This window comes from Abramis brama (assembly GCF_963993115.1).
Source record: "Abramis brama genome assembly, chromosome: 11".
Classification (NCBI taxonomy): domain Eukaryota; kingdom Metazoa; phylum Chordata; class Actinopteri; order Cypriniformes; family Leuciscidae; genus Abramis; species Abramis brama.
In genome coordinates this window covers 3,235,443-3,263,183 of record NC_139973.1, presented here as the reverse complement: position 1 = coordinate 3,263,183, position 27,741 = coordinate 3,235,443, and the positions used below count along the sequence as shown (strand labels likewise).

The 27,741-nt window shown below is 38.0% G+C and overlaps 1 protein-coding gene across 6 annotated transcripts in view; it reads right to left on the bottom strand.

The window, feature by feature from the left end:
- Positions 1-27,741, bottom strand: part of slc12a5a (solute carrier family 12 member 5a) — a 107,746-nt gene that overhangs the window by 53,209 nt on the left and 26,796 nt on the right. For 3 of the 6 annotated variants that reach the window (XR_014608198.1, XR_014608199.1, XM_084128286.1), the window contains exon 2: positions 13,574-13,603. The exons of the other annotated variants lie outside the window; for them this stretch is intronic. Coding sequence is in view for 1 of the 3 variants with exons in the window: in XM_084128286.1 (XP_083984412.1) it covers positions 13,574-13,603 (30 nt within the window). In the remaining 2 variants the exon portion in view is untranslated. The remainder of the gene's footprint in view (positions 1-13,573; positions 13,604-27,741) is intronic. 6 annotated transcript variants of the gene reach the window in all.

Below are 27,741 nucleotides of genomic sequence, written 5' to 3'. Positions count from 1 at the left end.
CTAATCACTTAAACGTGTCATCATAAAAATGGATCTGAATGTTAATTGTGAGTGGATGTAACCGCGTGTTCCAGCTGTCGAACACTTCACATCACACACGTTCTCCTCAGTAATTACAGAGGAGTGTTGTCATTAGCGGAGGTGATGTCACTCACTTCATCAGTGTGAAGCATGGAGAACTTTTCCCCTGAAGTGAAGTGCATTTGTTACGGAACGTTACGGACGGTCACGGATCTGAATCCAGCGTTATCGCATTCAGTCCTTTCCGATCACGCATACACTGTAGTTACGAGATGCTGTGATGAATCTGTGTTATATGAACTCGTGTGTGACAGAAAGAGACTCGATGTCAGATTTAACCTTTCTTCCTCACACACCACACTAAGTGAATCCTCTGTGGAGTCTGGAAACAGCTGATTAAATCCAGAAAATAACACTCTCGTTTATCTGCATTGGTCACGTTCGCTGGCTTTTCCATGAAAAAGAACTGACACTTGGGATTGGGTCCAAAAAACAAACAAACAAAAAAACACACAGATAAACCAAACTAATCCCAGAATTCAGCGGCCGGCCCTGTCTGGCAGATTTAAGACCCAGTGCTGTGATGGTGCTGTGAAATCTTGTCTTTTCATTGGCTCAAATATTGTGACACATTGTCAAGGATTCATCAGTGTTGGTCACACGGACAATGTTTCCCAGGGGCCTAAAAATAGCAAAGACTGGCAAAGCCTCAAAGCAGTCTCAGACTCAGACATCGCACAGAGAGTGCACACAAAAATAGCACAAGCCTTCTCAAAACTTACCATCTGATTGGTTGGCTTCATTCAATTTCATAGTATACAGTTTTTGCCAATTTCCAGGTCCAAGACACTATAGACAACATTTACACATTTGGCAGCCTTTTTTTATCCAAAGCAGCCGATGATGCATTCAGACTAGCGTGTACCTTAGTGTTGATCGCTCCATGTTTCATCGGCTACAGGAGCCGGACAAAAAATGATGGAGAAAGAACTTGCCGTTCCAAACAATTTTTCCAAAATTCCTTATTTTGTGTAGCCTAGTCATACAGGTTTGGAACAACATGAAGGTGAGCGAAATGATGACAGTATTTTTATTTTTGGGCGAACTGTCCCTTTAAATGCATTTAAACATCTAGAGATGTCAATTAAAAAAAAAAAAAAATCATTATCATTATCATTCAAATGAATGTTCAATTAATAAATTACTTACGAAATGCAGATAAATAAATCCAAATGCCTTGTGCATGTAGCCAAAAAGAATAAATGTAATTTTAAATATAATTGTATAATTATGTCTAAGAATATTTATATTACTATTTAATAATATCTAAATGATTTTCATTTACTTTAAAATTAAATTCAAATATTTTAATGTTAATATTTGAATGATTATTTGTATTATTTATTATTTAAATAACATTATTAAATACATAATAATTATTAAATAATTTACACTTAAAATTGGGGGTGGGGTGTTCAACTGCTAGACATGCAATTAATGGTTAATTAATTAATTAATCAATCAATTGTTAATAGTAATACTGCAAATACTGCATGCGGAATAATCCAAATGCTTTGTGTATGTAGCCTAAAATATAAAAATATTACTTTAAATATAATTACTACACTATGCCTCATTCATAATATTTATATTTTATAAATGATATTAATTTAGTTTAAATTAAACTAATATAAAACTGTAATAAAACACTTTATGCAAGATATGCAATTAATTACTTGTTAACAGTAATAAAAGCATATGCTCTAAACGTAATAAAGCATATGCTCATGCTTTGTGCATGTAGCCTAAAAATAAAATAAATAAAATAAATATATAATAATAATAATAAAATAAAATAAAAATTAAATTTTAAATAAAATTGTATAACTATGCCTCATATTATAATATTTTATAATATAAAAATTATATTATATTATTAGTTTAATATAGATTAAGTTCAAACAAAAATATTTATATTATAAATTATTTTAAATTATTATCTTTTTATTTATTTAAACTTAAAATTGTAGTGGCATTCAACCGCACTCTTAATGATCACTTAATGACTTGAAAGCAGAACATGCTGTAAAATAAGCTGGAAAAAGCCATCCACAAAAGTGTGGCGTGACCTCCAGCCAAGATCAACAAAAGCTTTCAGCAGGAACGAGCTCGCCATAGGACCGGCCTAGCGTCTCTATCGTGAGGTTTATGTTTCTCTCCGACACTAGCAGGGGATCAGAACAGAGACAGCGCACACCGCGCACAGCAGACCCGCCATCTGCTGCCCTTGACTGCTGATCCCACACTAGTTTGATCTTTCCTCTCATTACATTTGGAGAAGCTCTGGTCCCGAAGGAGCGCTAATGCACAAATCTGTCCAAAACATCTCTTGGGTTTGTGCTCCGGCGTTCAGAGTAACAGCGTCTGCGAGCGTTAATAAGACGTGCCGCTGTGGAGGCCGGTCGAGGAGAACCACGTGCATCTGACCTGTGCAGATACATCCATGTTTCATCGCTGCTGAGAAGCGCTTTAGAGATGTTTTGTGACAAACGGCTGCACACTTCAACTCACAGATAATGAATCATGTCGCAGAGGTGGTCCATACCTCTTACAGGGCCAAAGAGTGGGAGCTTGAGGAGGACGTCAGAAACTACACTTCTACACCGTCTGGGAATGAGTGGTTTATGTGTGTGCAAAACTCTCCGCCTTGATGATAGTGTTTCGAGTGCTTACTTACAAAACAGCCCACCTGCGGGTCTCTAGGCTATTCTGGCTCAGTGATATACAGGAAAAACCATCATTTATTTGCAATGATTTGTAAATTCAAGCAACATTGTGAAGATGTTTTAAAAAGTCTTTGATTTTTCTTCAGAAAGAAATACATCCGTCAGTTCATTGCTGTGAATCAGTTCAAATGAGTTCAAACGAATCAATGCCAATGAATTGACTCTTACTCTTATTCACGCTTAATTTACAGTATCATTCAAAAAAGCCCCCATGTGGAGTTTAGAATAATGTGGGGAAAAAAGAAAGAAATTAAAAATACACGCACACACACACTCACATGTGCACACACACACATGCACGCACACACACGTAGTAATTCCTCTGCTGAAAACAACATTTTTAGCCATTACAAAGTAAAAAAGTAATATTGTAAAATATTATTATAATTTTAAATAACTGTTTTCTATGTGAATATATTTTAAGATAAAGTAATTACTCCTGTGATCAAAGCTGCATTTTCAGCATCATTACTCCAGTCTTCAGTGTCACATGATCCTTCAGAAATCATTATAATATGATGATTTGATGCTCAAGAAACATTTATGATTATTATCAATGTTGACAACAGTTGTGTTGCTTCATATGTTTATGGAAACCATGATTTTGTTCGTTAATGTCACTTTTGATCAATTCAATGCATCCTTGCTTTAAAAAAAAAAGAACAAAATCATACGGACCCCAGACTTTTATATAGCAGTGTGTATATACTGAATATTGTCAAAAGAATACAGAATATAAGGATAGAATAGTTTTAGCTGTATCGCTGAGCTCAAACACAAACGCTGCAGGACGAGTTGAACGCTGAAGTTTATTACTTAGTGTTAGTGTTAGTACTCTAACGATGAGTAACAGTAATAGTGACGCTTGTCTTAGCAAACAACCCTAATGAGACGAAACGAGACGAAACGAGAGGAGACGATAAGGTTTTGGAGAGGAGGAACGGTTCCGAAGGGCTCGCTGTTGGCTCATCAGGTCTGATTGAAGTGGGCTGTTGAATTATCTTGTCGGGTCGAGACAGGAGTGGAAACACTGCAGGTGTTGGGCTCCACAAATTAAGGACTCACACACACACACAGACACACACCGCCCTGAGGACTGACCTCTGCTTCAGCCTGTCGCAGGTAACAGCGATTACTCTTCCTAGCCGATGACACAAGTCTATCTTTGACTCTCTTCATTTTTTCTCTCTACAAACATCAACACTGTCTCTTCTGGTAATTGCTGACAGCTCTGACGTTCTCACAGAGTAAAAAAGAAGAAAATATACTGAGAGAAAAAAAAAGTGAAGGCAGAAACACAAATTAAAGAGCACTGGAAAAAGTGTGAAAAAGACAAACAAGAAGAAGTGTGACATCCGCTCTAAGGAACAAAAGCAGAGAAACACTGAGTGGTTTATAGTTAATACTTTTGCACAGATTTATCATCCAGACATACTGTCATAAAATAAGATGCATTTGATCAAATTACAACACTCTCCATTTATTATAACCAATTTCTGTGAGGGTTTATGCTGCCTTCAACTCATGTTTCATATTACAATGTTATATTTATGAGATGAGCACACATGAACAACAGCAAAAGGTATAATTACCTCAGGGATTTTCTTTGAGTCCTATTCAAGAAAGTCTCTACAGCAGAAGCTTTTTGCTGTTTATCAAGTTTCAATTGAGACTGTTGACAGTAAAATGTAGTTTCTATGCATTTTGTGCTCTGTTGACGAAGCATAGCATTAAAGCGTGCTATTTTTCTCATTTAGATGATTTATGATGCAAATTATTTGAACAACATTCCCCATCATTCTCTGTTGCAATGATAAAATATTACATTAAATTACTTTAGATGAATCTTATCGCTTCATTTTAACTAGGAAGAGAAATTTTATTTTATTTTTTGCACATCTAAAGTCCAACCAAAATCACATCGTAGTTACGATTTCTGAACTTGGAAGTTGTCGCTTCTTTAAAGTGCCCCTATTATGCTATTTTAAAGGTTGCTAATTTGTTTTGGAGTCTTGCTGAGTCTTTTGGTGACTTTGGCATCCAAAGTCAAAAAACACTTTTTCTCATTTCTCAAAGAGCTTGAAAATGGTCTGTTCAAAGATTCAGTCTCTCTAACTTTTTTTTTCTTTTTTTTTCTTTCTTTTTCCCCCCGGTTTTTCGGGTTTTCCGGTTGACGAATGCGCATGCGTCGCGTCTGAACGCGTTGTTGTCTTTGGAGCTCCATCGATTTGATTTATAATTCTTGATTTTTCTCTTTAAACTCACTTACAACGAACATTTTCTACTTTTCCTCACTGAGATGCACTGCTGCTCAAACCTCATAGTTACAACGCGGACTGTTGAGCAGACGCGTCTCAAGCCTATTAGTGATCCAACGCCGGATACTCTTAAAGGTTACTCCTGGGGATCACGGCTGAACGCGTCTTCTCCACACTCACTTACAAACAAACATTTTTTTTCGCCTATCGTGCGTCTACTCTACACCCGTACCACTAAAAAGAGGGATTATATCCAAGACTTCAGTCATAAATTAGTATTAATATTGATAGCAACACTGGTAGCGTCGTTGCTAACTTACTGTCCATCTGTTAAAATGGCGAATATATCAGATGTAAGTAGTCTACCTTTTGGTGCAGGTGAGGACACATTTGAGCTTCACGCACTACAGTCTGAGCTGGAAGCTGTTGAGAAACAGATCCACGACCTTTTAGTGAGACAAGCTGAGCTGATAGACCGGCGTTTAGCTCTTGAAACATCACGCGCCGATGCACACAAATCAGTGATTAACGTTACTAACCCGCTAACTCCGACCTCGTCTACTCGTCTACGTGCGTTTCTCAACATCGGTCCCGTGCGCCGAGGTCGCAATCAGCCATGGTCTCGTTCACTCCGGCTCCAACACGCCACCACAAAGCCTGGATGGTTCCGCAGCGGAAGACGCGAGTCAGGTCTAGACCAAGAAGACTCTCTCCGACCCTCCCGGTTTTCGAGATATCCACCCAAAACCGCTTCTCCCCTCTTCGCGAAACAGAACGCGATGCTGTGATCATCGGCGATTCCATCGTTCGGCACGTACACGCTACGTTAGGTAAAAGTAAGGTGCACAGTCACTGCTTTCCTGCTGCTCGTGTTTCTGAAATCGCTGCTCGCGTTCAGAGATTCTGAACGCTGACAAGTGCGTCGGAACTGTGGTCCTGCACGCGGGAGTGAACGACATCAGGCTGCGCCAGACGGAGATTCTGAAGAAAGACTTAAGGAATCTGATCGATACGGTACGCAGCACATCGCCTGAAACAACGATCATAGTGTCAGGACCGCTTCCCACGTACCGACTAGGACATGAAAAGTTTAGTAGATTATTAGCGCTAAATGAATGGTTAATGTCATGGTGCAATGAGCAGAAACTGCTCTTTGTAAATAATTGGAATCTGTTTTGGGAGCGTCCTAGGCTTTTCCGTGCTGATGGCTTACACCCAAGCAGATTCGGAGCGGATCTTCTGTCGGATAACATCTCCAAAATGTTAAATACCTTTTGACTAGTAACCAAAAGTCCAAATCATAGTCTCTGCTGCACCAATTTAACTGATATAAATACGATACTATAGATCACACAATACTCTTAGATCGACTACAGAATTATACTGGTGTTCAAGGACAAGCATTAAGTTGGTTCAGATCATACTTATCTGACCGCTACCATTTTGTCTATTTAAATGGAGAAAAATCGATCATAACTCCAGTAAACTATGGAGTGCCGCAGGGATCTGTGTTAGGCCCTCTATTATTCTCAATATATATGCTGCCACTTGGAAATATTATAAGGAAACATGGAATTAGTTTCCATTGTTATGCTGATGACACTCAAATCTATATTTCATCACGGCCAGATGAAAACGCTAAATTATCCAAATTGACAGAGTGTGTTAAAGATATAAAAGATTGGATGACGCGCAATTTTCTTTTATTAAATCCAGACAAGACAGAGGTACTAATCATCGGTTCAAAAAACCGCCCACAAAACCTCTCACACTACAACTTTAACATAGTAGGATGTCCTGTTACTTTATCCTCTACAGTAAAAGACCTGGGTGTTATACTAGACTGCAACCTGTCTTTTGAAAATCATATTTCATATGTTACAAGAACAGCCTTTTTCCACCTTAGAAACATTGCTAAGCTACGTAACATGCTATCAGTTTCTGATGCAGAAAAATTAGTTCATGCATTCATGACCTCGAGACTAGATTACTGTAATGCTTTGTTGGCCGGTTGTCCTGCGTCCTCATTAAAGGGACACTTCACCCATTTGCATTAAGCTTTGTATTGTTAGAAACCCAGTCATATATTATAATAAACGTGGATTTTTCATTCATTTTTCCCTGAGATGGGAGAAATAAGGATTTAAGTGTTTTACTTCCTGCTTATTATGACGTAAAAATCATCATTTTGCGTCATAATAAGCAGGAAGTCACATTTCATTGAAAAGTGTAGAGACTACAAACACTAGCTCCTCATTATTCCAGGGGGAGGGACCTGCTCACGCTACAGGCCTATTACAGATCAGTGGGTGGGACTTCACTTTCTGAAACTAAAAGCAATATCCTCCATCTTGTTTGGAAGCTAAGCTAACAGGCACTGTGGAGCCAGCTGTGAAGATATGAAAATAACGGAGGGTAACGTTACTTATGATGTAGAAGAAGAGGATTTCGGAAGTCTGATGCTCGAATCAGGTGTTTGTGGCTACCTTTACAAGCCGCATTATAGCGAAGAGCAGCCGAGGCAGAAGACCTGCCTGTCGCGGACGAGAAGCCCAGACTGGCTCGAGCTGGGGGCGGACTGGTGGCGCCGGTGATCTCACTATGCAACTGCGAACACAGAGATAGAGTCCGTCTGCTGCAAAGAATTTCAATGATGCCAATTTCTCCTGGACGAAATCTCTGAATCAGACGAGGACACGGACGTTTGTGTTGTGAACCATCCTAGTTTCGCACCGCATCTGACTGAACATCCCGGTAACGTTACCATGCAATAATTCACCACTTCGAAAGAAATACAAATGAGGAGTAATTCACTAATGAGTTTGCCAAATAACTAACGTTAGACATTTTGTGTGAAATTAATTTTAAGCTCCGGTGGTAGCTAGCCTTATAGACGGATGAGTGATTCATATGCTGTTCTGGATTAGTGGGAGTGGCTTGCGCAGCTGTGCAATGTGGTGCATTTTGGGAGTTGTTGTCTTTCATACAAATGCGTCCTGAAGTTACTTTCTTTCTTTCCTCGGCCAAGAAGGCACCAAATTCAAAATTTATTTTACATTTCGACTACATATATGACCCACTTTCAATAAAGATCAATGTTCCCATGGGTGAAATGCTCCTTTAAACAAGCTACAGTTGGTCCAAAATGCCGCCGCTAGAGTTCTTACTAGATCAAGAAAATATGATCATATAACACCAATTTTATCATCACTACATTGGTTACCTATAAAGTTCCGTATTAATTACAAGGTATTGCTAATGACCTATAAAGCCCTAAACGGCTTAGCTCCAGTCTATTTAACGGATCTTCTATCGCCCTATAATCCATCGCGCTCTTTAAGATCACTAAATTCGAGGCTTTTGGTCATACCTAGGATATCCAGATCCACCAAAGGAGGGAGAGCATTTTCACATTTAGCTCCAAAACTCTGGAATAGTCTTCCTGATACTGTTCGTTGCTCAGACTCGCTCTCCCAGTTTAAAACTAGATTAAAGACGCATCTCTTCAGCCAGGCATTCATATAATACTTTTAATCTTATAGTTAAATCCGACCTCTAGTTCATAAACGCCAGAGGAGAACTGGCCCCCGACTGAGCCTGGGTTTTTTTCTCCATTAGGTCACCTGATGGAGTTTTTCGGTTCCTTGCCACTGTTGCCTTTGGCTTGCTCAGTTGGGGATATTTGGGGATATTTAATTTAATTAATCAATCAACAATACTATTGATCAGCATTACCAAACGTGGACGTTTTCCACTAGAAACAAGCATTGATATATTATTTTCATTTAATACTGTGAAGCTGCTTTGATACAATCTGTATTGTGAAAAGCGCTATATAAATAAACTTGACTTGACTTGACTTAACTTAGCCCCTCCTTTCCACGAGCCTACTCTGCTATGATTGGTCAGATGGCCCAGTCTGTTGTGATTGGCTTACTCTGCTATGATTGGTCAGATGCCCCAGTCTGTTGTGATTAACTTACTTTGTAACGGGCTTACTCTGCTCTGATTGGTCAGATGTTCCAGTCTGTTGTGATTGGCTTACTCTGCTCTGATTGGTCAGATGTCCCAGTCTATTGTGATTGGCTTACTCTGCTCTGATTGGTCAGATGTTCCAGTCTGTTGTGATTGGCTTACTCTGCTCTGATTGGTCAGATGTCCTAGTCTATTGTGATTGGCTTACTCTGCTCTGATTGGTCAGATGTTCCAGTCTGTTGTGATTGGCTTACTCTGCTCTGATTGGTCAGATGTTCCAGTCTGTTGTGATTGGCTTACTCTGCTCTGATTGGTCAGATGCCCCAGTCTATTGTGATTGGCTTACTCTGCTCTGATTGGTCAGATGTTTCAGTCTGTTGTGATTGGTCTACTCTGCTCTGATTGGTCAGATGGCCCAGTCTGTTGTGATTGGCTTACTCTGCTCTGATTGGTCAGATGGCCCAATCTGTTGTGATTGGCTTACTCTGTAACTGGCTTACTCTGCTCTGATTGGTCAGATGTTCCAGTCTGTTGTGACTGGCTTACTCTGCTCTGATTGGTCAGATGCCCCAATCTGTTGTGATTAACTTACTCTGTAACTAGCTTACTCTGCTCTTATTGGTCAGATGTTCCAGTCTGTTGTGATTGGCTTACTCTGCTCTGATTGGTCAGATGCTCCAGTCTATTGTGACTGGCTTACTCTGCTCTGATTGGTCAGATGGCCCAGTCTGTTGTGATTGGTCAACCGCTTACAGTGCATCTTGGAAACTAAATGTCCATTACTATATCTGTAGTTCAGCTTCGTATCTTCCTCAGCATGGAAACACAGTGATACGAACAGTAACGATAGAATCGGTTTTACTGTATCAATGCGAGTCCTCGTCCTTTTGAAGTGTGGCAAATTTGCAGCACAGAAAACAGCGTCTTCTCATCATGTCGACAACATGAACCAAACTCTGTCAGTCTCAGCTACAACTACATGCAAATGTGTTACAATTGTTACGAAGGTTTGTAATGGGAAGTAAGACTGGAATTACTGACGAATCATTTCAGCAGTTTAGAATCGATTCTTTCTTTAAGGAGATAATATCTTTATCTGTCGTGCACTTTGATCTTTACACATATTTGATATTAAACACTGCATGAATGGTTATATTCAAAAAAGCATAATAGGGGCACTTTAAAAATACTTGAATGCAGTATCAAGATTTCCCATGCAAAAAGGTACATAATGGAACTGCATTGGGAAATATAACATGTTACTATTAATATATTTAAATGTATATTACCTGAAAAGTAAATTTAGATCATATTTTACCAATCCAATCAGGTTGAATATACTCACAGAGAATATATTTGTTTTTTTCTCTGCATATGTGCATGAGTACAGTATATTTTTATGGCTTTCTTTGTGTACTGATATTGGCCTCTTTGCTGGCAGATGTCTGCAGGTTAAGACTTACTGAGTGGCGGCTCTATTAAGCTTTTAAAAGCACCAATTTTCTGTGTGTGCATGTGTGTGTGTGCGTGCAGGGGTAAACGACACATTTTGTAATAAGGCTGGCACTTCAAAAGGACTGTTTGAACCCTGTGGAATGGCCTCGCCTCGCTTCCATTCATAGTCTTAACAATATCACCTTTTTGTGCCGGGACGAGGACGGAGCCTGACAGCCCGGGCGAGCGCACAGATTTAAGATCAAACAGCTGGAAAATGAAGCCAATGAAGAATAAAGTTGCAGATTGAAATGTACTGAATACATTTAGCTGCTCAAGAAATTCGATAGTCAAGCTGAAAAACCAACCAACCAAGATAAATGTGCTAAACATACAGAGAACTTCTAGCGATATGTTTAATATTATTATATTACCACAAAGCCAATAAAGCTGCGTTGAATAAATTTCGCTTCGTTATTCAAGAACAGGCTTAACAGGTAAATGTGCAGCACGTTTAGCAAAGCTTGACTTTATTACAGTTTTGGGTTTTGGATAGGTTTACATGCATTTTAAAAATTATAATCAAACATCTTTTGTTTCTCTTACAATTAAGTAGTGGTATCATATAACAGTGCTTTGCAATATGCCATGGGGTGTTTGTATATATATATATAGTATATTTTGAGTTGGACATGTTTTTCATGAGATTCACTCAGAAACACTATTAAAATGAACAAGCCACAGATTTCACAGATTTAAACATTGTTCCGTTTCAGCATATGAATGCAAGTTGTGCAGAAATACACAGATGTCTTGGGTTAGTATTTAGTTACGTATAAGAGACAGATGGTGAGGTAGATATTCTATTTACTGCTTATGTTCACTCTGTCACTGTTAGCACCGACTGAATCGGTTGTGATGCACGAGCACAACACGGATAAATACAGATTGATGTCATGCATCTCATGCATCATTCCTGTTTAATGCGCTCACAAACACTTCAACACTTCAAATGGGAAGCAGCAGATTCTAACCTCTCCATTCCAAACCATGATGACACAGTTACTGGAGATTTTCTGACTAATTAATCAGGATTAACTACCTAATAGGATTTGTTTGAGATAGCATCTAACAATCAAGATAATATGGAGAAGGTAAAACTGCTGTGTGTAACCTAGATATGAATAACTCCTGAGCTCCAGCGCTGGCTGAAGAGATAACGGCAGATAACTTTACACCAGTGTCAGAGGCTCAGATCGTTCCCTTCTGTTTGAGGTTTAGCTAATTAGCTCTGAAACTCCAGTTAGATATTTTCTCAAAGCTTCCGACTGCTGAAATCACCAAAATGTAAGACTCTTCTAGCCTAAGGCAAGCTCAATGAGGCCACATGATGCCATTTTAAAAGGTCATTATTTGTTTATTGGGTTTAATAGAATAGGTTAGCATGCTTTAAAATTATTTTTCACATGCTGTATTATTACAGCACTTCTATTCCCAGTCTGTCTGAAACGCTCTGAGTTCTGGATTCTACAAAGCCCCTCCTTCTGAAAAGCCAGTGCTCTGATTGGCCAGCAGACCCAGTGCGTTGTGATTGGCTAAAAACCTCAAGTGTGTGTTGGAAATGTAACGCCCCTTACCATAATTGTGAGCTTCAGCTTCTAAGGCTTCTAGAGCAATTGCAAACACAAACAGTTAACGTAATCGGTTTTACCGTTTCAGATTCTGAAAATGTAATATTTTGTTTATGCTTTGCTGGCCTCAGATATTACACTGACACCTATTGATGTGGATGCATAATGAAGCAAACATTTCACCTTGATTTAGCCAAAATTAGATTGACTACAGTCTTCATCTCAAGAGAATGGACAAACCCTATTTATTTGCGTAATTACATGTTTCTGGTCTTAATAAACAGAGGATCCCGGAAGATAAGCGGGGCTTGGCTTGATTAGTATTTGGTCAGATGGATGTTCCTGGTCACAATTTATCAGTGCACATCAGTCCAAAGAAAAAAAATCATCAAACACTTCACCAACTGCAGAGGTCCAACCAGTTCCTGAAGGATAAAATCCTGTCCTTTCTTTTTTTTTTCACTTTTTGGAATTCCGTCACATTATAGAATGTTGTGAGAGTTCTAATTACATTTCCTGTCCACTTTTGAACTAAAAAGACAGGATTTCCCACATTTCTAAGAAAGCAGAGTCTAAGTATCGAGATAATGGACTTGTGTGACGTCCTGTCCAGCTGAAAGCATCTAGCTTTCATCAGATTCATTATTATGCATTCCATCACTGGTTTCCTGCTTATTTTACAGGTAATAACAAACAGGCACTCCAGAACACAGACATACACACAAAACAGAATCAAATCAAAGGGAGACATCACAGATACGACATGCGGCTTACAGAGGACACACACACACACACACACACACACACACACACACACACACACACACACACACACACACACAACGAAACAGACAAAGATAAAAAGAAAAAACAAACAAGGATCAATGACGTGATGCTCATTTTATTTGTTTTGTGTCCAGAACTGAGCAACTTATTCAAAAGTGCAACTATAAAAAGAATTCAATACAAATTTTCTAAGAATAATAAAATTTTTGCTCAAATAAAAAATGTCTTAGGTGGTAACTGTCCCAGGATTGCAATAACATGATAATAAGGCTTATTTATAGGGTGATATTCTAGTAAAAAAAGAAAAGAAAAAAAGAAGCATTTGACAAAATCAAAACCTTAAAAATACAACTATAAAGCAGATTTAAATTATGAGTATTATTATTTTTTTTATATATCTCAAAAGCCATTTTGTTGTCATGTGACAAAAACCATGAGCAAAGAGTGCATTTCTGAATATTTTTTTTCTTTTCATCATCTCAGATCCATCATCTATTTGTCATTGACCCGTACATGGAAACACAACACAAACAGAAACGATGTGAACTTACATGGAACTTTTCTTACAAAGAAAAGTCCAAGACAGTGACAAACACATGACGACACACAGCCACACACACGTCACAGTGTTTTGCGTGAACACACACACACACACACCGGCAGCAGTCTGCCCGTATCTCACCTTTCTTGGGTGGACAGGTGGTGTTGACCACTGGAGAAAAACGCACACAACACATGACTTTAGAAAACATCATCATGCAACATTCATCTACACCAGGGGTGTCCAATCCTGCTCCTGCAGGGCCACAGTCCGCCATAATTCAGTTAAACTAACTCACCTGAACCAGATACTCAAGGGCTGTGTCCAAATCCCCTATTCCCTACATTAGTCCACTTACAGGTGAAACTCGAAAAATTTGAATATCGTGCAAAAGTTCGTGTATTTCAGTAATTCAAATTAAAAGGTGAAACTAATATATGTAGTATATATAACTATATACATATGCATGATTATACTTTTCAGAGGGCCGACATTTCTGCATTTAAAATATTTTTTTTATAATTGATTTCATGTAATATTCAAATTTTCTGAGATTTTGAATTTGGGGTTTTCATAAGCTGTAAGCCATAATCATCAAAATCATAACTTTTGCAAAATATTCTAATTTTTCGAGTTTCACCTGTATATAGCTCACTTGAGGGAGTGAATGAAAACGAGCGAGTGAATTCGGACACTGAGTGCGTCGGAAGGCGGAGGCGCTGCTTGCTGTTTAATAATCAGTTGAAGCTTAGTAAACTGGCAGCTCTAGTAGTGATGAAAAGATTTATCTCGAACTCTGTAATGGAAACTATGTATAAACCTATGTTTTTTTGTAATTTAGTGAGAAAGCATGCAGAATATTTTGCAATAAAAGAAAGAAAACGTATTCGACTACTATTGCCCCTCTAACCTCCCCCTTTAATTAAACAATTTAATAATTAATTAAAAAGGAATTTCTACCTGTATATTACGCTCTAGCCACATTGGACCAGAGGTTTGATAAATGGATGATTCAGTGCGGGCGCCATCTTCTAGTCAGATGCGGGAATTCATTCAGCGCGTGACCTTCACAGTGCATTATGGGTATTCTCTAGCCGTTGAGCGCACATCGGTTGTACACTTGTCATTGCGGTGCATTGTGGGATTGAATGAGTGCGCTTAATAATGTCCACAATGGTTTCGTACACCACTACAAATGGCTGTTCCCTCAAATAGTGCACTGTTTAAGGGTATAGGGGGTGATTTAGGACACAGCCCAGGCCTCAGTAGGGATACTAGAAACTTCCAGGTACGTGTTGAAGCAAGTCGGAGCTGAACTCTGCAGGACAGTGGCCCTCCAGGAGCAGGTTTGGACACCCCTGCTCGATACACATCAATCAAAGGACAAAACAATTATTATGGAAATAAAGACACACATTACTATTAAATCATAAGGCTTATTTGTATAGGGCTGAAATGACTAGCACCAGTTTCCCGAGTGTATGTGATAGACCATATACATCTGAATGACAGGGTCATGACCTGTGAAATTTTTATAATTATATTATCATGCATGTAAATTAATAAACGGACAACATAAGCAAACCTCAACAAAGTTTAAACAGACATGTGCAAATCAAATATAAAGACACTTGCATGCTAAATAAAATCTTAAACCATTTTAAACTGGATTCTTTATAGTAACATCAACCATTTTAAAAGGCCTGAGTAATATGTGTTCAATTTACCTAAATTACAAATGTCAACAATAACTTGGAGTTAAGTGTATTTGCATTATAATGCAAACAAAAATATCAGTATGCTTGCATGTGCTCGCTGAAAAAGAGTGCTGGAGATGATTTATGCAAATTAATGCACATATTAATGATCACGCATCTGTATTAATCATTAAATCATTAAATACAAACGACAGAGGAGAAATGTTTTCCGTCTCATGTGAGAAGGAACCATCATTTGGACCAATCAGGTAGATTAACATACTTAATGCAAAAAGTTTGAATTAATTTACCTCTACACGTTTAAAAACACACAAAAATTGAGACTTTGTGAACATTTATGAATGATGAGATAAACGAACTGCTGAATTGGTGTTTCGAAACAATTCATTGAAACAGTGTTAGAGTTTACTTAATCTAAAAGCATTAAAAATGGTTTTCGGTATTTGAAATAAAGTTGAAAAAATGTATAAATATATTTGATGAAAAACTCAAAAAAAAAAAAAAAACAGTTATAGTTGAAGTACTAAAATGATTAAAAATAGACTAAAACGGAAATAAAATATAAATGAAAGCTAAATAGAAATATAAAAAACTATATAAAATATTTTTGCCTTGTCTGAAAAAGGTTTAAATTGAAGTACTAAATTACTATACTGAAAATATTATTAAATAGAAGTATAAAACAACTAAAAACTAATAAACATGACAAAAGCACAAAGAAATGACTAAAACTAAAATTTAAATAAGTGAAATACTGCATTGAAATGATTGGTGGAAATTAACTAGTAGGACAAAACTAGCGTGTTATGGTCTTTAAATAACATAATTAGTCAAACAAAATAGAAATGCTAGAAATCATAAATATATATATATATTTTTCATTTCCCAAAATAATCGTGATATTTGCAGTGTCGCTAAAATCATCACTACGGTCTTAAAGGGTTAGTTCACCCAAAAATAAAAATTCTGTCAGTAATTACTCTCCCTCATGTTGTTCCAACCCCAAGACTTTCGTTCATCTTCAGAACACAAATTAAGATATTTTTTATTAAATCTGAGAGCTGGATCACTCCTACATAGGCTGCTAGGTAATTGAAACTTGCCCGCCCTGAAAGTTAGTAAAGACATCGTTGGGTTGTACGTCAGAATGGAGGCTCACTATTGGCCAGCATCACACGCATCACACACATGACCAGCGTCGGCCAATAGCGAGCCTCCGTTCTGACGTACAACCCAGAAGCGCTGCGCTGTTACACTGTCAACTCACTCAGAGAAACACAGAAGAACATGAAGAGTTGAATAAAGTTGTTATTTTGGGGGGTTTTCTGCACACAAAAAGTATTCTCGTCGCTTGATAAACTTAAGGTTGAGCCACTGTAGTCACTTGGACTATTTTAACGATATCTTCACTAACTTTCTGGGCCGCCAAGTTTCAATCCCACACTGTAAAAATGATTGCTGTGATTATTTATCACAACTTAAAATTCAACATTAGAATGAGAAATAATGTGTTGTTTCAAGTTAAAAAAAAGTATGTGTTTGTGCTTGACTTCAAATATTAAGTTCAGTTAACTTTAGTTTAGTTTAGTTAAGTTGGATATTTAAGTTATCCCAACAGATTTTAAGTTGTTATAACTAATTGCAGACAATTTACAGAGCACAGAAGCCTATGGAGGCGTGAGCCAGCTCTCAGATTTAATCAAAAATATCTTAATTTGTGTTCCGAAGATGAACGAAAGTACAGCATGAGGGACAGAATTTTCATTTTTGGGTGAACTATCCCTTTAAATACTCGTTATATCACCCAGCTTAACACACTTTCAGAAGTGCCACAGAGTTGAAGTTCCCAGTGATTTGCTGTGGCAGTGATTCAGAGCTGCTTTATCTCAGACATCCTCAGAGAACATCACTCAGCTCTAGTGAACACTTCAGATCCTCCATCCCTCCTGCAGTCTGGCCTGACCGGTCTCAATATTCACTAGGGTCTTTGTGGTAATCAAGCGGCTCTCAGAAGCTGGGCTAATCTCCACAGTCCTGGTTTCTGGTCTCATTCACTCCAGGTAATGATAAAGGGAGCCGTCGCTGCTGTGTGTGTGTGTGTGTGTGAGTGAATGAACTCGAGTGCTCACATTAAACAGAGCCGCTACCTCCTGCCAATCCCTGAAGCCTCTGTTAAGGCAGGTCTATTGTTTCAGCTCAGAGTCAGAGACAGTGACAGAGGTCTTTCTTTGTGCCGTCACACAATGAAGTAGTGTTTAGCCCAAACGACTGCAAAACACTATAAACCTGCCATCATTTCTCAAGACGGCGCGTGAAGCATGTCATTTCTGTGCTACTGGTCCAGGCCCAACCTCATGCTGTGGTCACGCCAGGAAATGACATATCAGTCGTGGAGAAGTGTGTTATTACTGTTCCAGACGAGTAGATTTACGAGTTTCACCTGGTGAACGATAAAACAGGTGAAAGAAATCACACAGACGCTGAAGGAGGGAACGAGAGCCATACAGTATACAGAAGAGAAGATCAGAGACACACACACACGCACGCACACATACGCATACTCACACGCACACACACTCACTCACACACAGACAGAAACACACAGACAGAAACACACACACACACATACACACACACACACACGCACGCACACATACGCATACTCACACGCACACACACACACACACGCACACACACACACACGCACACACATGCACGCACGCACACGCATACACACACACACGCACACGCACACACAGAATCACACACACACTCACACATACTCACACACACGCACACACACACACGCACACACACACACACACTCACACACTCACTCACACACACACACACACACACACACACACACACACTCACTCACTCACACACACACACACAAACATCCACACACACACAGAAACACTCACTCACACACACACACACACACACACACACACACACACACACACACACACACACAGAAACACACACACATTCACACACTTGCTCGCTCCACCATACATTCTATTTGCGTCACATCTAGTGACAAATGGGAAGGACATTAACTTATTGAGGCTGGAAAGCCGGAGCGATCCATCAGAATAATCCTGAAATGCAAACACTCAGAGCAGCGGAGGATTGCATAAATCTTCCAGAGTCGAGCAACAGCCACACACAGAGAGAGAGTGTGTGTGTGTGTGTGTGTTTACCTTCGACAGACATGCAGCGCTGCATCACAGACACACAGGTGAACTCACACACGTGAAATCCTGCGGGAGTTTTCCCTGCTTATCCCGAGAGGAACGGCTCATCACGGCTTGTGTCTAGATGCTAAACCAAGTCTTGTAAAACACGCACAAGCTCCACATCGGCCTGTACTGAGCTTAAGGTTAACGTAGCATGCATGGCTGCAAAAATAAATGAAGTACTGTAAAAGACAAAGCTTAATTTAATAGGAAAAAACAATGTAAACAAACCCCAAGAATTTCTAACCTTTTTTTCTCCATGACAGATTTTTGGCAGCAATTAATTTGCAACTCCAAATGTTTTGCATGAATCTCATGAGACTTTTCTCAGAACGGGGATTAACATCTAGACAAAACAAAGACATGGCTGATCAAACTGGCAGAGCATTTTAATATCTTGTAATTATATTCTCATTACACCAAATTATATAATATCACACTAAATATATCATGGTATTACCATGTTTTGGTATCATAAGGAATCATGCAAATGCATGTTATTCTGACACAATCACTCTTACAAAAAGTACTCTGGTACAGTGACGATATCAGTAACATGGTATTTTGATACACTACTGTTCAAACCTTTGGGTCAGTGAGATTATTTTAAAGAAATTACCGTAATACTGTTATTCTGCAAGGATGCATTAAATTGATTAAAATTTACCGTACATTTTTTTTATAATGCTGCAAAAGATTTCTATTTCAAATAAATGCTGTGCTTTTGAACTTTCTATTCATCACACAATCCTGAAAAAAAAATATCCTGTTTTCCACAAAAATTAAGCAGCTGATAATAATCATAAATGTTTCTTGAGCATCAAATCATCATATTAGAGTGATTTCTGAAGGATCATGTGACACTGAGGACTGGAGTAATGATGCTGAAAATTCAGCTTTGATCACAGGAATAAATTACATTTGAAAATGTAATTATTTTAAACTGTAATAACATTTCACAATATTACTGTTTTTTATAGTATTTTTGATCAAATAAATGCATCCTTGGAGAGAATAAGAGACTTTTCAGAAACATTCTTTTGAACTCTAATGGTAGTGTATAAACCATGCACTGAATGATCATCATTTTCATATTTACACTCTAAGCCTCAGGTATTTAAACGAATGCCATGATATTACTACGGCACACCCACAAAAATGCTTATAATTCTGTATGTTTAAATATAAATTCCATGGTGTGTATCAAAGTACAATGGCATTCCCATCACTGTATCGCCACAGAACAGTTTTGCGAAGGCGTTGTGATGGAATTAAACATCAGTCTTGCGTAATGGCGAATCTGGGGCAGAATTCACCACTCACTTCCAGATGTTGCGTAAGACGTCTCCACACCGCTTCTACTGCGGGATCAAGCAGCTCAGATTCACTAAAGCCGTTCAGCGCAGACAAAGCTTCCTCTTCCTCCGTTTATTGATGTACTTCATTAAATTTGCTCGGTTTAATTAGTCTTTTATTGGGCGCTGTGTGTTTTTAAGTGCCAGTGGAGCGAGCTTTCTTGTGTCACGTTCACTGGTGTGCTTTTCAACAGATGTGATCCTGACTTCCTTCTGAACATCTGCTCAGTTGATCAGTCTGTTTTCATTGGGAAGAAGATGAAAGTCGAAGGCTATTGAGTGACCAGGGGATTTAAAGCCACCTCAAACACTTCACATGACCTTATCAATTCAAGAGATTTCAATTAAATGCATCTGTGTGAATCCCTGCTGCTTATGTTTTCCTTCTCAAATGATGTTTCTTTCCCTCAGATTGATGTTGTTTTATATATTTCATGAACTAAGGCACTTTCTGTGGTGGACAGGCCAGCGAAAGACGATCAACATGGATGCACTAAGAAAAAAAAGGCTTGAGCAAGATGTGTTTGATGGGGAAAGAGAGGAGATTCAGCCATCTCACTGACACACACACACACACACACACTCACACGACAGATGTTCACTGTGTGATAAAACTCGGATTGGATCCAGCCGCTCTTCCACAGGTCATGGAGGATATCTAACGGATCAGAATTACAGCCTCTGTTAATGAAGTGTCAAAGTCTAAAGTAAATGCACCACTGGACGAGATGCTTACTGAGCCATCACATTTTTGCACTCAAATGTAATTAAAAAAACCTTTATCTTGCAGAGACTTTCCTGTCAAACAGTAGAGCGTTGGCTCTTGCAACACTAAGGTCATGGGTTTGATTCCCAGGGAAAGCAATAAGAATGTAAATGTGTCGCTTGTAATGTAAGTTGCTTTGGATAAAAGCGTCTGCCAAATGCATAACTGTAAATATACAGTTTACTTGATAGTTTTCTGTCATGCAACAATGATTTAAACAAATGCTTAATATTAATGGCCAGCTTTAACAGCTTGCACCAGTGCAAACCCTCTTTTGGCGTTAAAAACTACTGTCAGGATTTACTAAAGACACGCAGAGAAAAATTAGCACTGAAAAGCCGTGGACAGGGTTATTTTTGCGGCTGATCTTATTGCATATGCATATTTAGGAGTTTCTCTTTCAGGCGCAAAACTTAAATGAATCATAAAAGGTGGTTTACTAAGGTTTGTGCTCGTCAATTTACCATTATTTACTGCCCCAAAAAAGCATGTCTTAAACCTGACGCTAGTTTGCGCTGCTCTTGGTAGATTGTGTTGGACATTATGGAATATAAGTGGCTTATATAGATCTTCATAGATCACGCACAGAACTTTCCACTAAGGTTAAGAGAAATAGAAATCATCCAGAACTCTAATGCAATGCTAACAATCGGCTGAAACACTGCAGAAACCTTGCATAAAGGATTTGATGTGTGAATCCATAACTTGTCTTGTTAAGCTTTACATTTGTCTTTGTCTTGTTACATTATCAGAGAAATCAAATTTAAAACTACTTTACACTTATTCATGTTTCAAAAACATGAATTCAAGCCTTTTCCACGGGTCAAAAGACCGTCTAGCACCAACCTTTCCTTTCTTCTTCAAAACTGGTACGCATTCATAACACGTATAAAACTAGTCATGTGATACAATACAAATAACACAAAATATGCGTTTATCAAAAAACAAAATCATCTTAATATAAGGAAAAATATTACAAAATTATTAATGTCATTATGGGTCTAACATGCAACATTTTGGCAGCATTCTGAAGAGTTTTGCATGGGCAAAATCACTTACATTTTGAGAAAACGTAAAAAATCTTGTTCAAATTAAAGGTTGCTGCAGGTGTTCTTCTTTAATTCACTGCTTTAGTTTGGATATACAGATTAACAGCTTCTCAAGGGTTAATCTGAGCCATGTGATTGTTAAGGTTGAACTGGAAAATAGTTATTTTTTGTGATGTGAAAGTCTAAGATTCCCTACAGAGTAAACGCAATTAACGTACAGTATTCAAGGTGCTTGCCCAGTTTCTCAACGGGCTAATCCTGTAAATCTTGGCTAAAATGACACTGTTAAATGCAAGACTTGGCCTAACATGTGTCCGGCCCTAAATTAATAACTGCCGATTAATTACGCTTCAGCCACACATCGGAACAGTTCCAATGAGTATGACTGTGATCTTTAGCCGTTCAACATACTGGAATAAAGAAACATCAAATTGCATGCCTTAGAGACGAAAACCCACAAATGAGATCTCTTAAATATATAACTCAATAGTTTCTCTTAGACAACAAAGCATTGAAAGAGAGGGCTAATCGAGTCACTGTTTGTCACCTGCTTCTCAGATGTTTCTCCTGACAAAAAAACCCTGTAATCTCTTCTAGAGTTTCAGAACGGATCTCAAACGATTTGCCAAGATACAGTCTGCAATCAATAGACAGACCTCAATATGAATCCTCATCATCGTCTAAGCTTCTCTCCTTATACTGTATGAAAACTTTTGAAGCATCTGTGTCTCTTTTTATGTCTCCAGAGGAATTTTTGGGAAAACATCTGAGGTGAAGATGATTCTTAAACGAAACCTAACTGAGAACTCCTTTAAGGCTATGCAAGCGCAGCCTGTAAGCAGTGAAATTGTTCCTCTGGGATATTATGTAATCTGGACAAACACTCATTTTAAAGTCCTCTGCTCCTCTTCCACAGTTATTCCTGACACACAATCCTACTGGATCTCCTCGTCACGCTCTGCTGTAATTCTGTCCAAATATTTACAGATGTATAGATTAGAATTGAGAAGCTCTCGACAGACTCCATTTCCATATTTCCTCCTGCCACATTTGGCCTCAGATGTTTGCGCTGATTATACAAATATAACAGTAAGTGAACTGAAAGAGAAAAAACACAAGTGACTCGTTTGGCCTTCTTGTTTAACTGTGAACAAATGAATCTCATCATGTTTCAATGTTCACGACAACATACCAAAACAAACAAAGCAGTGTCCTGATTGTATAATAGTGTTATTACGGATTACGGCATGATACATAAAAAAAAAAATAAAAAAAATAAAAAAAACTGCAGTGACAAATTGAGTGACAGGCAAGGTTATTATAGTTTCAGCAACTTACCAAGGCAACATTTCTCATTTTATGCAAACTATAGACATATTCTTAAAAATCCCAAAACTATTTATAATGACAAAAACACAGCAAAAATACTACATTTTTCAAATGAAAATATAAGATATTGATAAAAACTATAATAGTAGCTTAATGATCCTAAAACAACACTGGTGACAGGTCTCTAAAACTGAATGCATTAAAACAAAATGTACTTTCCTAATGAACATTTCTGGTCTTATTGTCATTCATTTTTGTGCATGTTATTCCAAATAAGAATTGTCTTAATTATCTTTCATTTAAATGTAATAACCTTGTAAGCAAAAAAAAAACTAGGGGTGGGAATCTTTTACCATCTCACGATTCGATTCGATTCCGATTCTTGAGGCCACGATTCGATTCAAAATCGATTTTCGATTCAAAAGATTTTCGATTCAAAACAATTCGATTTTATTCATAATGATTTCTAATCAGGTTTCTGATCATGATCTACTCTCATCTGCTTTGCAATACAGAATGACAAACGGAGACATTAAAGTGTCTTTTTCACATTTATTAAGTTCAATTCTCAGGGAAGTGCCTTTTATCAAAAACATTGAAAAAATATTTTTACTTGGTACTTTTAAAGCAAAGTATTTATGATGACCCATAACGAACTTACTTCCAATACTTCCTATATTAATTGTATTAATAAAACAAATGGAAGTGATTTGGCAAGTCAACTGTAAGGTTACATTTGCCAGCATATGTCCCAACATTGCTGAGAACCAACAGGAAAATAAATGTGTGCCTGTACTAGCAGCATACTTGTAGTAAATTAATACAAACTTCAGCATATTCTGAATCTCTGGCATTTAATAATAGACTTCTAACCAACATCCTCTTGTTATTTCCAATGAGCAATATAATCCTTCAGACAAAAAAAAACATTTTGCTGTAGCAAATTCACAAACAGTTTTCGTTCAAAAATATAGAATTATGTACCTGAAGCTATCATAACGTATAATGCTTGTGGACTTATGCATATTCTGAATAATTAGTAACATACAAAGTCGCTCTTGACTTATACACAACTAAATAATAAAGAGTTATGACTTGAAATGTTTGCTGTATACCACAATCAAAAATAGCAAAGAAAGTGAATGAACATTCTGCAGAGAGTAACTTACAGTCAAAATGTAACTTTTTGTGACTGGCATTGCACATATTGCATACAGATCAGATCGGTTTACACAGCATAGTGATGTGAAAACTAAACAATACAGAAATTATCTCTCATACAAAAAAATACTAAATAGATCACAATGAAATTGCCAATGTTCCATACGTTAGCTTTTAACGAAGACATTCTCTGGTGCCGTTCGGATTTGGCGCTCAGCCATCATGCGTCTGTTATGTGCGCGTCTCTGTTATGTGCACGCCACAGACTGTCCGCGCACTGCACGTCCGCTTCAGAGTTCCGCCTTTTGCGTTCCTTCAATGTTACGTTATTAGATTTTTATTTTTATTTTTTTAGAAAATCGATTTTTGACATTTGTGAATCGATTCAGAATCGTCCACGTCCCGAATCGCGATTCATCTAAGAATCGATTTTTTTCCCCACCCCTAAAAAAAACCTTGAGGAATCCCTTGTATTTTTTTTATTCTGGTGTGTAACATCCACTTTTCAATTCCCTAAAAACTAAATGAAGCCCAGCCCTCCATTTATTCTCCTGTTTCACCCAAAATTTCGTCACATTATAAAAGTAAAATGGGTTGTAAACACATTTTCATGTTGACTCTCTTTTACCCAATGGTCAATGCTCCTAATGCTGTCTGACTCTGAACACAGTTAAAGCTGCGTTGGGTCAGGAACTATTTACATTTACATTTATTCATTTAGCAGACGCATTTATCCAAAGCGACTTACAAATGAGAACAATAGAAGCAGTTAAACTAACAGTAGGACAACAATATGCAAGTGCTATGACCCTTCCCAGTTTAATCTAATGCAGTACATGTACTTTTTATTTTTTATAAATAGATATAGAAGAGAAGGGAAAGTGTTAGTATTAATGGATTTACAGGAACGCCGTGGAAAGCCGCGGGACAGGTTAAAGGCTTTGATGCTTACTGGTTTGGTACATAAATCCTCGAGGCAAACATTATAAATGGCACCACAACTGTAATGTTAAAGGGCAGATGATTAATGACAGACAAGATGAAGCTGAATTTAGACACAGTGATGCAGGGATTCAAACACAACACAGATCAGATGCTGTAGTAGTGCGATGCCTCACCATAGAAGCCTGCAGCCTGACCTACTTAGTGCGGTGACGTTTGCTCGCATTGGGGGGATCTGGCAACCACGCAGCACAGCTCTCTCTCTATTTCTCTCTGTTTTTCTCACCGTTTCGCTGTCCGTCTCACATCTGATGGGGCCAAGTCTGCCCACAAGAGCGCAGCCTCAAGCGCAGCCCTTTCATGCAGGCAAATGTTCGTGCAGGGACTTACACATGTGCATAAAAACTCAACCATGCCTAAATTCAGCAACTTAAAAGGATCCCGCTCTTATAAAATGCATGAAAAACATACCAAGCCAAACATTTCCTTCTAATCTAAAATGTTAGCATCAATAGTTTACAGCTATATTATAAAACAAATGTCAGTGGTGTTTGAACATCTAGGGTGTTTTAGTAGTTTTTAGTTCGTATCACTAAAAAAATATCCGCATACACACAGTGTGTGCACTCACATAAAGCAATAGATACTATATAGCAAATCTGTTTTGATTGTTTATATCATCGTCGTACAGTGTGTAAACCATCCTGTTGTCAATTAGGCATTAAGCTATTATAAACATCAACATCATGAATTTATGAAAAGCTGCTTTAAAACTATGTGTATTGTGAAAAGCGCTTTACGAATTGCTTTTAGGGCGATTCTAAATGGCTTCTTACCACCCACAGGTCTTTGCTTCAATGGAAGTTTATTTTTTCCATGTGTTTTATTATGTGACAGTCAAAAAATGCAAGTGTAATCAAGCAGAAGAGCTTGTTTCTCTTGCCTTAGAAATAAGAATAAATTAGCTGTCAATTAAGAGTTAGCGGAGAGTCTTAGTGTATTTTAAATTTGTAAAGTGCAGACAATATTAATAATCTAATTGCTAAACAAAGACATTGAAATATAGCAATCTGCAACATACACACATGCAAAGCATACACTTCTTTAAGAGTAACGTATACAAAGTATAAGAGTTATATATAAATATAAATCCCCCACCCCCCAAATGCTGTATTTTTTTGTTTTAATTTTTGTGTTTCAATGGTTTAATAACATTTTAATAATCCAAAAAAGATATCTAAACAATTAAAGTAATAATTAATTACTATTTTAACAATAATTGATGAAATTAAATTATGAAATTTGTAGTATTTTTTAAGAAGTTCTGTGCTGTCTGTTGTTTTTGGTTTTAATTCTATGTTTAATGATTTAATACAAATTTATAATTCATTAAAAATCGTTGGAATCAAATGAATTTATAAAACCTTGGATTTTAATTGCCTAAACTCCGTGACATTTCATTTTACAGAGTAAATACATTTTTTTGACTGGATTCCGTCCACGTTTTCAACAGCGTGGAAATTGGGCCTTGGATGTAGGCAGTTGAGACACATAACGCTACCCACAATTCCCTGTGAGCACAGTCTAGGCCTCAGGCTGGGTCAGGTAGAGCTAATGTACACATGAACGAACGCACAGTCGCACTGTAAAATACACTAACCTCATGTGATCTGAGCATCACCTCAGAGCCGCGGGATACGCCTCAAGCATCAACTCATCCTTACGGTTCATATATGAATGTGTATGTACCATACATACACGAATGTGTCCCACTTAATTAATACACATATGTGCATTTCTATCACAGATGAGAGTGCATGTGTCCTTGTTAGCCCCGTGGTGGGCGCCACATCTCATTTATATTCTCATTATTCTGCACTCTCAACATCCTTGCGTAATAAAGAAGCAATCAGAGCAGTATCAAGCCCTTAAAGGCTCGCTGTGAGTCCTCTGATGTGGGATCTGACAGGTCGCTTCTCCTCGGCCGAGGTACTTCTCACGTGAGGAACGACAGATGGTCAACATTAACGTCTGCAGCACTTCAAAGTCATCTGCAGTCATTCAGGAGGTAAAGTGGGCATGATTTGGCATGTCTTCACCAGCAGGCGTAATGCAAGAGTAAGACCACTTAATGCACGTTTTTTAAGAGGTCGCCGGATGCTTGTCGGGATCAAGGGTGTTTTAATTGCTTGAAAGAGAGGTGGAGGAGTGGGTTCGATTACTGAGGCCGGTGAGCGCCTGCACGACAAACCTCACAAGAATCGATCATCTAGACAGGCGGGTGAATGAGTTCCCCAGTGCTGAAAGCTAAATCTGCACACTATCAACCGTAAACAGTGTGCAAGATTGGAATTAGTGCATCGCGAATCATAATATATTGAAAATGTTATACCAGAAGAGCACGGTTGGTGTACTACTACTGATTTTTCAAGTGTGCATCTGTGCATGCTAGTCCACTATGCTATTATTTCCCATTGACGTTAGACTTTTCCAGTTGTACAGGGCGAATATAAAGTGTGTTTTAGAATGCATGAACCTAAAAGTGAAATAATAATGATCTATCTAGATTGCTAATGCTTATAGGCAAACACAAACAGTATGCAACTAGGAGCTCTGTGGTATCACAATGCTTTTTTATGACATAGCCTGTTGAAAAACTGGTATACAGGTCCTAAAATTAACACCCGTCAAGCGCCAAATGCGAGTGAAAATCGGTGTTGGCGAGTATATGAAATGGTGTCAAT